At 42.6% G+C, this 15974-nt stretch overlaps 1 protein-coding gene across 1 annotated transcript in view; it reads left to right on the top strand.

Annotated features, from left to right (window-relative positions):
- FLT3 (fms related receptor tyrosine kinase 3) overlaps positions 1-15974 on the top strand; it is a 106314-nt gene that overhangs the window by 65880 nt on the left and 24460 nt on the right. Inside the window, exons 10-17 of the mRNA XM_056110052.1 lie at positions 3418-3521; positions 4522-4630; positions 4898-5076; positions 7816-7922; positions 8009-8141; positions 8233-8337; positions 12576-12686; positions 14187-14340. Of these exons, the coding sequence (XP_055966027.1) occupies positions 3418-3521; positions 4522-4630; positions 4898-5076; positions 7816-7922; positions 8009-8141; positions 8233-8337; positions 12576-12686; positions 14187-14340 (1002 nt within the window). The remainder of the gene's footprint in view (positions 1-3417; positions 3522-4521; positions 4631-4897; positions 5077-7815; positions 7923-8008; positions 8142-8232; positions 8338-12575; positions 12687-14186; positions 14341-15974) is intronic.

The following is a 15974-nucleotide window of genomic DNA, read 5'->3' as shown; positions in this document are numbered from 1 at the left end:
TCAAATGTAGCCTGCCCACAGGGCAGAGTCTGGCAAACTCCCCGTGGCGTACCAAATATGCCAAATACCAGTAACAATGATGGGTCTCATTCTCCTAAAGAGCCTTGAATATAATCTCAGGGTTAGGATGAAAGAGACATTACTGGGGCCTGCTCGAGGCAATCGACGAACAACAAGATGATGAAAAAAATGAAATGAAGAGGCCAGAGGCTTAGTACAGGGATTAATGTGGTTTCCCGAGCATCTCTAGAAGTGATCCCTGAGTGAAGAGCCAGGAGTCAGCCCACCGAATGGTTTGCATTACTGGGTGTGACTCCAAACTACCCTCTCCCAAATTCAATAAATAAATAACATTTTTAAGGTACAATATTCTTAATAACTCCAAGAATTTCACACCCAAAGATTGCATTTTAAGCTTTTTTCTATATATCCACCATGATAGAAAAAAATGCTTACATATTTTTGTATAGACATGATATTAAATGTGGCATTTGTTGCCTGATTTTTTTAGTTTGTTTTTGGGTCACGCACAGCAATGCTCCTGAGTGACTCCTGACTCTGTGCTCAGCGATCACTCCCTGTGGGACTCAGGTGACCATGTAGGATTCTGGGATTGGCCTCATGCAAGGCAAGTGCCCTCCCTGCTGTCCTATTGCTCCAGCCCCACTTTCTGATATTTTTATTTAAAATGTATTATGAGTATCTTTATATACTAATGAGTATACAATATATCTATATTATTATATCTTTCACTATTTTTATGATAGTTTTAATAGTTGCAGAGTGTTCTACTTTTTAAGAAATTTTGGCTAAATCTGTTGATAGTTTACCTCTTGCATTTTTCTCTTAATTTTATTTATTTTAGTTTTAGCTTTTTGGTCACACCAGCTATGCTTAGGGCTTCCTCCTGCTCTGCACGTTGTGAGGTGACCATATGACCATATGGGTTGCTGGGGATAGAACCATGAATAGCCACCAATGGCCACATGTAGAGCATATGCCTTGCCCCCTGTGCTATCTCACTGATGTCTTTTTATTTTTATATAATTTCTTACTTCACTGCATAACCTAGAGTAAAACTTCTAAATTTAGTTTTGATTCAAAATGATTCTTAGGCCCAATAAGCTTAATAGTAATGATAGTACAATACATAAATTATAAGCACTTCAGACAAAGCTGCTTTATTTTTATTTTATGACCTCCCAAGCAGTGGTCAGAGGGCCCTGGGGCCCCTCATGGTAATCCAGTAGGCCCACATTTCAGGGCAAGGACCCAAGGATGTGGCCTTGCTCTTTGTGGAACCACACAGATCTCTCCAGGGATGCTCAGAGTCACCAGGGCCACACGTTATAGTGCTCAGGGGCCACCAGGGCTACACTTGGCAGTGCCAGGTGTCAAGTAAAGCCCTGCACATGTAACACATAGGCCCACCTCTAATCTCTGTGCTCTCTCCTATCCCCTACAGAACTGCTTTAGTAAAAACTGAATAGAAAATTCTCCCCCAGCCATCTGAAGTTGATGCTATTACTACTTCATTTTACAAATGAGCAAACTGAAATATAGGAGTTATGTGACTTGTCCAAAGTCATGCCACCGACCAGCAACAAAGCTGAGATTCCACCAAAAACCACTCTTCAAAGCCAGCCTGTGTCACCATTCTACCTCTTATCACCAATTCATTCCTAAAATGCAAGAGTTCCAAACACTGGTGTATAGAAGAAAAGATACAATGTGCTCTTTAGTTGTTTAAAAATAACCAAAACTGTACTCAGGAATCACTCCTGGCAGGCCTCAGGGGACATACGTGAATGGAACTTGGGTTGGCTGTGTGCAAGGCAGGTGCCCTACCCACTCTATAGGAAAATAACCAAAACTACTGCAGAGAGAAAGCACAGGAGGAAAGTCACTTGCCTTACTTGCAGCTATAGTGTTATGACCCTGGTTCAAATCCTGCAGGGCTCATTTCTGAGCACATAGCCTTTGAGCACTGCTGGGTGTGGCCCCAAAACTGCCCATCAAAATGTGGAAGACGAGGGCTTTCTTGCATGCAGCTGACCCAGGTTTGATCCCCAGCATGCCTCATGGTCCCCTGAGCACTACTAGGAAGAATCCCTCAGTGCAGAGCTAGGAGTAAGCTGGGTTTGACCCCAAAAAAATAACCAAAAAAAAAGTGAGGAACTAAGGAGATAGCTGAAAGGGCCAGTTCTCATGTTTGGGCACATAGGCACATTAGATTTAATCCAAGGCATCACCTGGTTCCTAGGCACTACCAGGAATAGTTCCTGAGCTCTGCCAGTTGCAACTCACAAGTCAAAAATAATAAAATGAAAATGAGCACATCATTATATAGAATGGTATCAAATCACCAGCTCCTCTTCCACCCCTTCCTATCTCTGTCAAGCTCAGAACAGAAATTTCAACAGATCAAATTCAACTCCAGCTGTGTTGGATTGCCCCCAGATCCCCGCCACCCCCAAGTCACAGTCAGAGGGAGGTAGGGTCCCCCATGGACTGATGGGGTGTATGGGTCTGCATAGCTCTTATCAGCTCTTGGCATGCCAGTTTTCTTTTTTGGTTTTGGCTTTGTGTGTGTGTGTGTGTGTGTGTGTGTGTGTGTGTGTGTGTGTTGCTGGGGATAAAACCTAGGTCCTCGCACATACAAGGCATGTACTCCCTCCCTGAGCCACCTCCACCACCTCCGTATCTTGTATGCTCACTTCTGATTTATTGACCAGTATCTGCCCTGGAAGAGTAAAAGTATTTCAGATACTATGTCATCTCTACCATAACAAATCATATTCTGTTAAGATAGCACAAAAGACTTAAGAAGGAAAATGTTTGCATGCAAAGCATTTTGCTCTGGTCTGCATAATAATGAATATTTTGTCTTTTCTTCCTCTTTCCTTCTTCCTTCCTTCCGTTCTTCCCCGCTCCTTCCTTCCCTTCCTCCCTCCCTCCTTTCTTTCTTTCTTCCTTCCTTCCTTCTTCCTTCCTTCCTGGATGAAACCGTGCTGGTGCTGCCTGGCTTATGAGCCACTTGGATAGCAAGGGCCTAACATCTAGAACTTTCTTTATGTACTTTGGGGAGTGAGGTTCTCACTGAACTCTGGGATAGTGAGATTCTCAAGCAAGCCCAGTTTTTAATTTACCATCTCCTAAAAGAATCTTGCCAAGAGGGCCAGAGCAATAATACAATGGGTAGGATATTTGCCTTGCACGTGGCCAACCTGCGTTTAATCCCCAGCACCCCATATGGTTTCCGGAGCGCTTCCAGGAGTAATTTTTGAGTGCAGAGTCAGGAGTAATCCTTGAGTCTTACTGGGTGTGGCCCAAAAACAAAAAATAGATAGATAAATAAATAAAATTAAAAGAATCTTACCAAGTCTGTCTTTTACTTATCTTTTTTTTTCTGGACAGCATTTCTAAATTTTGCAACCACAACCACCAGCCTGGAGAATATGTATTTCATGCCGAAAATGATGATGCCCAGTTCACAAAAATGTTCACACTGTATATAAGAAGTAAGTTCAATTTTCAGGGAATTTTATTTTTACCTTTTTTTAACTCACTTTTTTTTTAAAAAAAACTGTGACCAGAAAGAGCTAAGTAATATTTGGAAAGAATGCTCTAAAACTAATTTTACATGCCAAAATGCTTAGAAATTATATTCATATCCAGAGGCTTTGTTTATGCATGTATACACATATATGCATTTTGTATGCACATGCCTTACTTTTCTGTGTTCATCCTTTGAAACTAAGGGACTTACTACACTTCCTCTCTGAACAGGTTTTGGTGGTATGATCTTTTTCACTTTAGCACTTTGAAAGATTATGTTAAGGAAAGGCCGAAACTCTTATTACCAGCCATTTCATTTTTTAAAGGAACTTTATGAAAGAGGGGAATACACTTCTTCCCCTCTGGAGAAGCCCAGATTCTCTCTTGAACATATAGCTCTCATTCTCTCCTGTCAAACTTTTCTAAAATTCTTTGAATAAAAACTGTTTTTGCTAAACACACACACACAGACACAGACACACACACACACACACACACACACACACACACACACGAGTGGCGGGGGTGGGGTGAGAGGGAGTACATTTTATTGGGACTTTTTGAAGATACGTCTCCCGAAGCCAGAACTCCTTTTAAGGTGTGCAGCCCATGGTACAGCGGAGAGGGAGCTTGCTGTGTGCGTGGCAGATTCGGGTTCAGTCCCGGCACCACCATAAGGTGTGCAGGTGGACAAATGCCCATGCCAGCTCACTAAGAGGGACTCTGGAGTGAAAATAATGTTGCTCAGGTATGGGGTGGGACTGCCTGCCTCCAAAGGTTCTGATGGGAGGAGGACACTGTCTCCAAAGGTCTCAGATTGTGATTGGCCTGCAGGTGGCGCCCACTCAGAGCCCACGCAGCTTGTTGACCGTCACACAGAGGAGCCCATCTCAGGCCAACTCTGAAGGCCTTTCTGGGAAGGCCCTTCTAACATGAGCTCATTTTTCATGCCCTTTTCTGCAGGGAAACCTCAAGTACAAACTGAAACATCCGCAAGTCAGGTGTCTTGCCTCTCCGACGGCTACCCATTACCATCTTGGATCTGGAGGAAGTGCCCAAACGAATTTCCCAAGTAATCAGGATATTGTGGCCCCTCTATGGGAGGAACATGAAGCCCTCCACATCCTCCCACCCTCACAATGACTCTTTGTCCTAAACACAATGAAAAAGGAATGATGTATTGGTAAACCATCATTCTAAAGGGTGATAGATTCTTCCTCTATAAGTTCTAATAGATGAATGTCTTGAAGCTGTCCAGAGAATCCCTGCCTAGTCCTAACCTCTGCCGAGCCCGAAGGAGTGAATGCCCACCCTTGTGACATCTGCCCTTTCTTTTCAGCTGCACTGACGAAATCCCAGAAGGTCTTTGGAATAAAAAGGAGAACAGAAAAATGTTTGGAAAATGGGTCTCCAACAGTACTCTCAACTTGAGCGAGGTGGTGAGGGGGTTCCAGATCAAGTGCTGTGCAAAAAATTCCCTGGGCGAAGCATGTGAAACAACTGTTTTATCCGCACCAGGTAGGCATTAGCTGTTGTCATGTGCCGTCCGGAATGCCCCGTCCAGAAGTTAGTTGTTGGGGAATTTTACAAGATATTGCAAGTTCAGTACAGGATGCAAAAGGGCTTATGAGTCAGCTAAGAATCCCCACTTGAATATCCATTGGTTTGTCCTTCAGGGACTTAGTGGCTCCTACTTGGTCATTGTGACTCAGAGTTCAAGCAAAGGAGGCATCCGCACACTCGTTTGAGTGAGTGTCCACTGAAGGCTGCAACTACAAGACAAATAATTTTAGTCATTGGAAGTCATCTCCTGGGCCTTTGGCCTGCTGTTTTGTAGTTTAATAATCTGTCTTTTTAGGGCCCACCTCAGTTAGACAATTCTGAACTTTTGTTACCTACATGAAGAGTTTAGAATCCCCAACATTGCAACACTAACATCACCATAATGAAAGGGTATCTTCTTTGTGAATACACAAACTTCTCCTTTTATCTGTCTTGTATTTTCTGTAGGTTTGAAGAAGTATACTTTTTTATAACCCTTGTAAAAAATTTTAAATATTTTTATTTTATAAAATTGTTCACAATATTTGATCACGTTTAATATTCAAACACCAATCCCACCAATATTGTCCTTCCCACCACCATAGTTCAGATATTTCCATCCCAAGCCCCAATCCCTGCCACGAAGCAGAACCAAAATAATATATTTTGTATTGTTTATTATGAAAAACCACTGAAAATGCTACAAAAAATTTCCTTAGGGGAAAGAGTTTGAAGATTGCTGTATTTCATCAAGGGGCCATTAAGCCCTTCCATGAGAGATCATTAGCATATAAAGGCTGAGCCTTGTGTGTGCATATATATATATATATATATATATATGTTAAAAAATATTTCAGGGGCTGGAGTGATAGCACACGGGTAGGGCATTTGCCTTGCATGTGGCTGACCCAGGTTCAATTCCCAGCATCCCATATGGTCCTCTGAGCACCTCCAGGAGTAATTCCTGAGTGCAGAGCCAGGAATAATGCCTGTGCATTTCGGGGTGTGACACTAAAAGCTATATATATATATATATATATATATATATATGTATGTATATATATATATCCCTCTGAGATTGGTTGCCTCCTACTTTGTTTTTTTTTTTTTACTTTTTTTTTTTTATAATTTTATTAAGTCACCGTGAGAGCAGTTACAAAGCTTTCGGGTTTAAGTCTCGGTCATACAATGAAACACCCGTACCTTCACCAGTGCCCATTCTCCACCACCAAAAACCCCAGTATACCCCCATCCCACACCCTCCCCCTACCTGTGAGGCAGATGATTTCTACATTACTCTCTCTCTGCTTCGATTACATTCGATATTTTGACACCAGACCCACCAGATGTTATTTGGGATTTTACCCCAACACTCAGATCTGCTGAAAAGACAACAGTAGACAATTTGTTTTCTATTGCTGGTTATGAATAACATATAATGTTGCGTGGCTGCAGTAGTGGCCACGTGATTTTGAAATTCCAAATTTTTTTTTATTAGTGAAATACCATGAGGTACAGTTGTAGATTTACAAATTTTTGTGCTTGGGTTTCGGTTATACCATGATCAAATACCCATCCCTCCACCAGTGCCCATTTTCCACCACCATGGATAATATCCCTCCCCCCTCATCCCCCCCATCCCACCCTGCCACTGTGGCAGGGCATTCCCTTTTGTTCTCTCTCTTCTTTTGGGTGTTGTGGTCAGCAAAAGTGCCTCCTACTTTGAACCCCATCAAATGTGGAGTATTGGTATAGTGTGTCATATGAAGTGTCCAGGAATAGGTTCAGTCATGGGTGAGGCTTGGCCCAAGCATGTGGAGAGCTGCCATGAGCCTGGCAGCAGTTGAGTTTTGAAGGTTTTCAGCTGCCGGGGTCCCTTGGGGTGGGGAAGGGTCTCACTCTCCCCTCTCTGGGTCACACCAGAGTGAAATAGTCTGGTGTGGGTAAAAAAAAAATTTAATGGGTCAGAATCAGGGGAAGAGAAATAGTACAGTGGGTAAGGCATTCGCCTTGCATGGGGTCCCAGCAAGTACCACCAGGAGTGATCTCTGAGTACAGTTGGGTGTGGTCCCCAAACAAACATAATAACAAATGTGTCAGAGTCATTTTAAGTTTTCTAGAAAGAAACTTGTCCTTTGTATGAATATTGCCTGATCTTCCTTTGTTGTATTTTGTTTTGTTTTGTTTTGTTTTGTTTTGTTTTGTTTTGTTTGGGGGCCACATCTGTCAATAGTCAGGGCTTGCTCCTGGCTCTGAACTCAGGGACCAATTATGGCAGACTCGAGGACCCATATGCAGTGCCAAGGATCAAACCTGGGTCTGACGTGTATAAGGGAAGCACCCTATCTGCACTACTATCACTCAGGCCCAAATATTGCCTGTTCTGTGAGAAGTGGAGTATTAATAGAGCTTTCAGGACTATAAAGAATGGTTGGTTTACTTAAACCAAATGTGAGTCTTTTTTGTTTTATTTTGGAGTATTTGTTTATTTTTGAATCACACCTGGCTTTGCTCAAAGCTTATTTCTAGATCTGTATTCAGGATCACTCCTGGTTGGCTTGGGGGCCATATCTGGAGCCAGGGTCAGTTGCATGCAAGGCAAGCACCCTACCTACTGTACTCACTCCAGCCCCCAAATGTGAGGGATTTTAATGCTCGCTCTCCTCCGTTAGCCAGGGGTTCTAACGTATTGCTGAGTGACATCTTCTATTATAGGCCACTTCCCTTTCATCCAAGACAACATCTCATTCTACGCAACGATTGGGCTCTGTCTTCCCTTCATTGTCGTTCTGATCATGCTAATTTGTCACAAGTACAAAAAGGTAAGAGCGAAGAGGAAAATGCAGCATTGTTTTCTCTTTTTTAGAGCCCTGTCTCTGGCTAACTGGCTGTTATTTCACCTTTGAAGCAATTTAGGTATGAAAGTCAGCTGCAGATGGTCCAGGTAACTGGTTCTTTGGATAACGAATACTTCTACATAGATTTCCGAGAATATGAATATGATCTCAAGTGGGAGTTTCCCAGAGAAAATTTGGAATTTGGTAAGAAGCAAATGCTCTAACCATGGCACATATTTTTTTCCCACTGGAAAATCTTTGACATGCACACCCACACTCTCTTTTATCTTTACAGGGAAGGTGCTAGGATCAGGTGCTTTTGGGAAAGTGATGAATGCAACAGCTTATGGAATTAGTAAAACAGGAGTCTCTATCCAGGTGGCTGTCAAAATGCTAAAAGGTACAGTAGAGGGGAATGATACCCAACGAAGATTCACAGAGATGGGAATCATGGTCCCTCACCTCTCTTTTTCTATGTCTTGCCATACAATCAGGCAAAAAGCGAATGAGTTGGGGCTAGTGCCAACCGAATGATTCCTGGAAAATACAGGTCACTAATACAAAACCCCACCTTTCTTTTCTCTCCTTGTTCAGTATTTCAGCTTCAGTATTTGGGGGTACCATTGCCTCACACAGATAGTGCTGATCACAGTTTTGACATGGAATTTAGACTGAAACCATCTGTGTTCTCACTTCTGTCTCCTGCTCCAAGGGCCCCCCCCCCTCTGGGGAGCAAGAGTTCTCCCTGCTGGTCATCTGTGATCGCCCACAAACTGAGACTGATGAGCAGTTTCCAAGCCTTGAAGGTTTAGCAACAGTTGATTCATCTTACTGTTTTTTACCTCTTTATCACATTGATACTGGCATGATCACTAGTAACTCACACTTGATTTTTATTATTTGGCATAGGGGGTGCACAGGAGTAAGCAGCAGTGCTCAGGGCTCACTCTTGGCTTTGTGCTCAAGGGTGCTGGGGAATTAAAGCCGCTGTACTATCTCTCTGGCCCCCAGTGACTCATACTTATATGTGGTTTCATGATCATAAATTGCAGGACTGAAATCAACATCTCACTTTCTTCCTTTTGTTTCCATGTCTCCATGTTCCTCTGGTTTTCCTCTGACCTGTATGTATGTCTCGTTGTCCTTTGTGGACTCATCACTTTCTATCTGACTTTCCATGAGGAATTTGCAAAGACACTTTTAGACCACCACCTCCCATTTTCACTGCTCAGACTCTGCATATGCTAGGTCAGCCACACACCCCGGCGATTGTGTCCTTATACCAATCGTGCACATCCTCTGGCCACAGATCTCATGGCTGTGTGTCCCTTCTAAGCTCTTTAAGGTCCTCTGTCCACTTGCCTGGAGACTTTTAAAATCCTTTTGTTTATTTATTCTTTTTTTTCTGTCTTCTGGACCATACCCAATGTTTCTCAGGGAATATTCCTGGTTCTGCGTTCAGGAATCATTCCTGGAAGTGCTCTGGGGAGCATTTGGGATGCTGGGGATTGAACACAGGTCAGCCACATGCAAGGCAAGCACCCCACCCACTGCCTGTACTGTTGTTTCAGCCCCATCTGTCACTGTCACTGTCCTCCTGTTGTTCATCTGTTTGCCCAGTAACATTGTGAGACTTGTTACTGTGCTTATCATATTGAATATGGTAGTCACAGGTAGCTTGCTAGGCTTTGCCATGCAGGTGAGATACTCTCAGTAGCTTGCAGGACTCTTCGAGAGGGGCAGAGGAATCAAACTCAGGTCAGCCATGTTGTCTGCGTACAAGGCAAACGTCCTACCCGCTGTGCTATCGCTCTAGCCCCATCTGAAATTCTTTTAATTCAGCTTATCTAAGTGAGACTGCTCCAGCCCTGGCCCTCCATCTGCATTTCCCCATTCAGTGAGTGGGTTACCAGGCCCGGCCAACTGGGAACCAAGGACCGATTCCTGAAACAGTTCTCTTTCTAACATTCCCTGTGCTATTCCTATCAGTTTCCCTGCTTGGTGCCTATTGTGTTCCTGCTCTTCTCTCCTAACTCTGTTATTAGCTAATAGTCCAACTTCTCTTCTGAATAACTGCATTAGCCTTCTAAGTGTGTACCCTATATGCACTCATACAACTCCTTTTGATTTCTCTAGAACTGAAACCAAAGTCATTTTTATTTGCTTTCTTAAAGAATGTTGAGGATAGGAGCTAGAAAGATAGTACAGCGGGTAGGGCACTTGCCTTGTATGTGACTGACCCAGGTTTGATCCCTGGTATCCCATATGGTCCTTTGAACACTGTCAGGAATGATCCCTGAGCACTGATCCAGGAGTTACCCCCAGCACTGCCCGGTGTGGCCAAAAAAACAAACAAAAGAATGTTGGGGATAGTAGCCACTTCCAGCAGAGCTTGGGGGTCCCAGGGTCAGTTCTGGCCTTGGCCATGGAACACTCTGGATTGGACTCAGCATCTTAAGTAAGCTAGTTTTTACTCTACCATGATTTTTGTTTGTTTTCGTTTTTCGGTTTTTTTTTTTCTTTTTGGGTCACACCCAGTTATGCACAGCAGTTACTCCTGGCTCTGCACTCAGGAATTACCCCTGGCGGTGCTCAGGGGATCATATGGGATGCTGGGAATTGAACCCGGGTCAGCCACGTGCAAGGCAAATGCCCTACCCGCTGTGCTCCAGCCCGTTTGTTTTCTTGATCACACTCAGTGGTGCTCAGTGGCTACTCCCAGTTTGGGACTAATTGGGAGATCAACCCTTGCGGTGCTTGAGGTACCTTAAAGTACCATGGCTGAACCCTGGCTTCTTTGCACTCAAAACCTGTGCTATAACTCTCCAGCTTCTGACACCCAAGGGATGACTATGAAAGGCAAAACTGATCATACCCTTTTCTGAACATTTCCAGTTGTTCTGACTCCTCGTGGAACAGGCTTCCCAGCCCTGCCACCTTGGCTGCCGCTCCCCTCTCTACCTGGCTCTCAGCACGCTGCCCTTCTTCCACTTCCTCCACAGAACAATGCTCCTCCCTCAGGGCCTTTGCACTGACTGACCCTTCTGCTTCCCCTTCCCCTTTCAGGCACTCATCTCCCACTCCTCTCCTCCACATCTCACATCTCTGCTGAAATATCATTTCTCCAAGAAAGCCTCCCCTACCACAGACCAGAGCAAGTTCCTTGCTAGATGCCTTTTGAGTTCTCTGTTGGTTCTGCTGCCAAAGTCTTTGTCATCGCTGCGATCACATAGGTGTCTCTCTGTTCAATCGGTGTCTTCTCTGCCACTTAAGCCTCATGAGGACAGGACCTCTTTGCTTTGCTCTACTCTTCTTTCTTCATCTTTGTCCATTCTCTCCCTCCCTGTAAATTCACCCAACTGCCTCCTCTCCACGTCTCAGCTTAAACTTTTGTGGTTCCCTTCCCACCAAAAAACTAGGTGAGATATTCCTGTTGTGTGACTCTACAGTGCTCCTGTGTTCATTGTTCATGTTAACTGTAGTACATATTGGTAACACTTGTTTATTTGCTTGTCTCCCAGGATTCTAAGCTCCAGGAAGACAGGACAGTGTCTTGCCTATCATTTCTTCTCTCTATGATTGACACAGTGCCTCCTACAGAGCTTATACTCCATGAATATTTGTTTGATAAGTGAATAAATGAATTTCAGGCAATGGAATGTGTAAATTCTTTGAAAAAGTTAAGCACACCACAGAACATATCATTTTTCATGAGGTACAAGACATGGAAACTTGAAAGCTGTAAAGCCCCACAAGACATGAACTATTAAGGGTCACAGAGCACATAGAGAAGAATCTTACTGCTAAGATTAGCAAATCCAAGAGTACAAAAGGAGTGCATGTTTCTCCCTTCCACTTATTAGCTTCTACTGTGAAGGAAAGCAATGTATTTTTATTGTTTGATTCTTTGAGGATCACCTTTAAGGATTTTAATTTTAGTAGATAAAGAAACATCCAGTAGAAAAGTACTTTATTAGGTTCAACATTTATTCTACAATCTTTGAAATTTTTTCTTAACAAATAAGATATTTTATTCCAAATTCCTCTCCTCCTCCTCCTCCTCCTCTTCCTCCTCCTCCTCCTCCTCCTCCTCCTCTTCCTCCTCCTCCTCCTCCTCCTCCTCCTCCTCCCCCTCCTTCCTCCTCTTCTGTGGGAATTGGGAGTTTGGTGGTCACAGCCAGCAGTGATCAAGGGTTTAATCCTGACTTTACTCAGAAGTGACCTCTAGCTGTGCGTAGGGCAACATTGCATATAGCAATGCTGGGGATCGAACTGTGATGGGTCACATAGATGAGCACCTTAAACCCAGGACTATCTCTCTGGCTCTTTTTTTGTTATTTATGTAAATAATCTCTAAACTGAGGGAAGTATTAATTCATTAAATAGGGTAGAATAGAGAGATAGTACAGAGGTTACCTTACATGCAGCCGACCTGGGTTTGATCCCCAACATCCCATATGATCCCCAGAGCACCACCAGGAGTGATCCCTGAGTGCAAAACCAGGAGTGTCCCCTGAGTATCACCAGACATGGCCCCAAAACCAATATTTTAAAATAGTGAAGAAAAGAAGAATAAAAATTGTGTAGAATTTCTATTTCATTACACTTTTGCATTGCTTTATGCTCTTCTATCTACAGAAAAGGCGGACAATTCTGAAAAAGAGGCTCTTATGTCTGAACTGAAAATGATGACTCATTTGGGAAGTCATGAGAATATTGTGAATCTTCTAGGGGCATGCACCCTGTCAGGTAACCAGTTCTCTCTACAGACACCTAAGTATTTTAGGGGTGGGAGCATTCCATCAAGGATGGTAAGTGTAATCAGAACTTTATAGTTCCCTTGTTGATTTGAAACAAAGTATGGGGTGGTTATCATATATATGAAGAAGCAAGAAGCTGTATTTTTAAAACTGACATTGTTGTCAACCAATGTACATCTATAAAACAACAAATTTAATTTTCATAAGCTCTACATAAATTATGCCAAAGAGGATATTTATTTTCATTTCCCCCATCTTTTCTCAGTAAGAGAATGGGTCCTCAGACTCAAGTAGAATTAGACATTGAGGACTAGTTAGTTAGTCAGTTGAATCAGCCCAGAGAATGCCTCTCTTCATTAGGGTATGTCACATAATTTGAATCTACTTAAAAACAATACCAACACTTTACTTTCATCTTGTGGTATTGACTCCAACTACCAGATAGTACAGTAGTGACAATGGCTGCAGGACTTGACCAATTGACTGTTTCTGACAAGGCACAGCCAAGGCAGGTTTTCCCACTCCATTTTCCCAGAAGTCAGTGGCACATGATCTTCACTTGAGCTCTCATTTCTGCTTTGAAATGCCCAAATGATATGCCTAAGGATTATTCTTTCTGGGACAGTAGCCTGAGCCTTTATGGATTTAAGAGGAACTCAGGGATCTATTTCTCCCTTCTCAGACAACAAATCTTCAAGTATTTAGGAAGTGCTCATTGCAACTGGAGAAACCACTGGTCCATGATTATAGGTGAGGACAAATGTATAGGGACGAAAGTAGAAGGCAAGAAAATATTTTCCTATCATGTTAAGCGAAATGAGTCAGAAAGAAAGGGATAGACACAGAAAGATTGCATTCATCTGGGGAACATAAAGTAACAAAATGGGAGACTAACACCCAGTAGTGGCTGAGATTAGTACCAGGAATTTTGCTCCATGACTTGGAGGCCAGCCACACGTGCTAGGGGAAAAGGAAGCTCAGATAGAGAAGAGAGCACCAAATAAAGGGTGTTGGGAGGATCCTCCCAGGATGGGAGATGCATGCTGAAAGGAGACTATAGGCCGAACATGATTGCCACTCAGTGCCTCTCTTGCAAACCACAGGACCCAAAAGGAGAGAGAGAACAAAAGGGAATGCCCTGCCACAGAGGCAGGGTGGGATGGGGGGCGGGGGGTGGGAGGGATGCTGGGACCCACGGTGGTGGAGGAAGGGTGCTGGTGGAGGGATGGGTGCTTGATCATTGTATGACTGAAACCTAAGCACAGAAATTTGTAAGTCTATAACTGGACCTCATGGTGTTTCACTAATAAAAAAAAGAGAAAAAAATACTTTCCAAAAGATTTTGGTCACAAAGCTGAAGTTGAACAGAAAGTATGAGAAGAGAGAGAGGGTAATCCAATTACATACTCTCCCAAAGTCAGAAGAGACATGAACTGTTAGTGAGTAAGATTTTTCTGTTTCCCTAATAAAAAAACTGTCACTATTTCAGGACCTGTTTACTTGATTTTTGAATACTGTTGTTACGGTGATCTTCTCAACTATCTAAGAAGCAAAAGAGAAAAATTTCACAGGACATGGACAGAGATCTTCAAGGAACACAATTTTAGTTTTTATCCTACTTTCCAGTCACATCCAAATTCCAGGTAAGAGATCAGATCATGGTCGTATAACTGTACATTCTAGAATACAAGATGCAATGATAATACCTCCCTCTGGCCAGTTCCTACAGATTGAGTCCAGCATGATGTGGCCTGGGGGGGTCTGAAGGATGGGGCAGATCTAATGAAGTTAGTTCCCTTGTTGATTTGGAAGAAGGAGACTTCTCCCATTCCTACCGCTCAGATACTGTGGCTGAGCTACATTGTCCACATCATACCCTTGACACATTCAGATTGGAGGTACACATTCAGATATCTAGATACTGGTAGAGATAATTAGATCTTTTTCCAAATTTTTGACATATTCCTCGAGAACAGCTTGGGTTACGGGAGTATTCCACTGCTGCACAAGAGTTCTAAGCTCATAAATTAGTTTTTAAAACTTGGGACAGCTTGATTGACAAACTATGACAGGACAAAGTAAACCGGAGGTGACACGTTAGCCCTGTTGTGCCAACTGTGAAGTTCCTGAGTGATTTACAGTCTTGATGGGATTTCTAATGTAGGCATGTAATGGGGTGCTTGGCCTCATTTTTGGAAAGTTTTTGCCAATTACTTACATTATAGCAGTGTAACATCTTTCTCTGAATCCTCATTCAGTTGAGAGTAGGACCCCTCAATCCACCATACTTTACTATTTCCTGCCATATGTGGAAGCTCTCTTATTCCACAGGCAGATTTGTAAGAATTTTATCTTTCCTGGAGACCTGTGGAGGCTTGAGATTCAAACCTTGTTCTCTTCACATGAAATTTCAGTCAGGTCTTTGGCCCTGGAGGGTCTGAGGTGGAGACTCAAACTGTCTTAATGGCAGAAGGTCCCCAGAAGATGCCCAGGCGTGACTTCATGCAGTTGTTTTTCACCTCTCACCTGCCACACCAGCCCTCCCTTTATATTCATTTCTAAAAGATAAGAATGATGATATTACCCATATACTCTGTGACCCAGACCCCTGTGACCACTCATAAGGAATGCTATTACATTTTTCATCTTTGCTTCCTCTAGCTTCTGGGGAATTAGATTCACTGAAGCAATCACATATTGAGTATTTGTGATCTGAAAGTATTAAGTCATTTGGAAATTTTAAATTTGGATAAATGTATATGTGGGAATAAATTGAACACTATACATAATAAAGTGAACAGTTCTATAGTCCATGTATTCGTGGAAAGAAATTTTCATTATTACCATCTATTAATTTCATAAAAAAGTAGCTTTGTTCCAATTTCTAAAAATTTAAAGACTGATTTAAAAATTAAAGAATTTCAAAATTTCTAAAGGCCCTAAAGAAGATCAGCATTTTTTAAATTTTTTATTTTTTTATTTTATAAGGTAATTCACAATATTTGATTACATTTAATATTCAAACACCATCCCACCACCATTACACCTTCCTACCACCAAATTTGGGATGTTTCCATCCCAAGCCCCAATCCCTATCTCAAAGCACAACCAAAGTAACATATTTCGTATTGTTTGTTATGAAAAACCACTAAAAATGCTACAAAAAAATATCGATAGAGGAAGGGGTGTGAACATTGTTCTATTTTGGCAGGGGCTATTAAGACATTCTTTAGGATATCACTAACATGTTAAAGATAGAGTGATGTGAACTTTCATA

This window comes from Sorex fumeus, unplaced genomic scaffold, assembly GCF_029834395.1.
Source record: "Sorex fumeus unplaced genomic scaffold, SorFum_2.1 ptg000008l, whole genome shotgun sequence".
Classification (NCBI taxonomy): Eukaryota; Metazoa; Chordata; class Mammalia; order Eulipotyphla; family Soricidae; genus Sorex; species Sorex fumeus.
The sequence above is the reverse complement of the archived record's forward strand: the minus strand, read 5'-3'. Positions and strand labels throughout refer to the sequence as shown.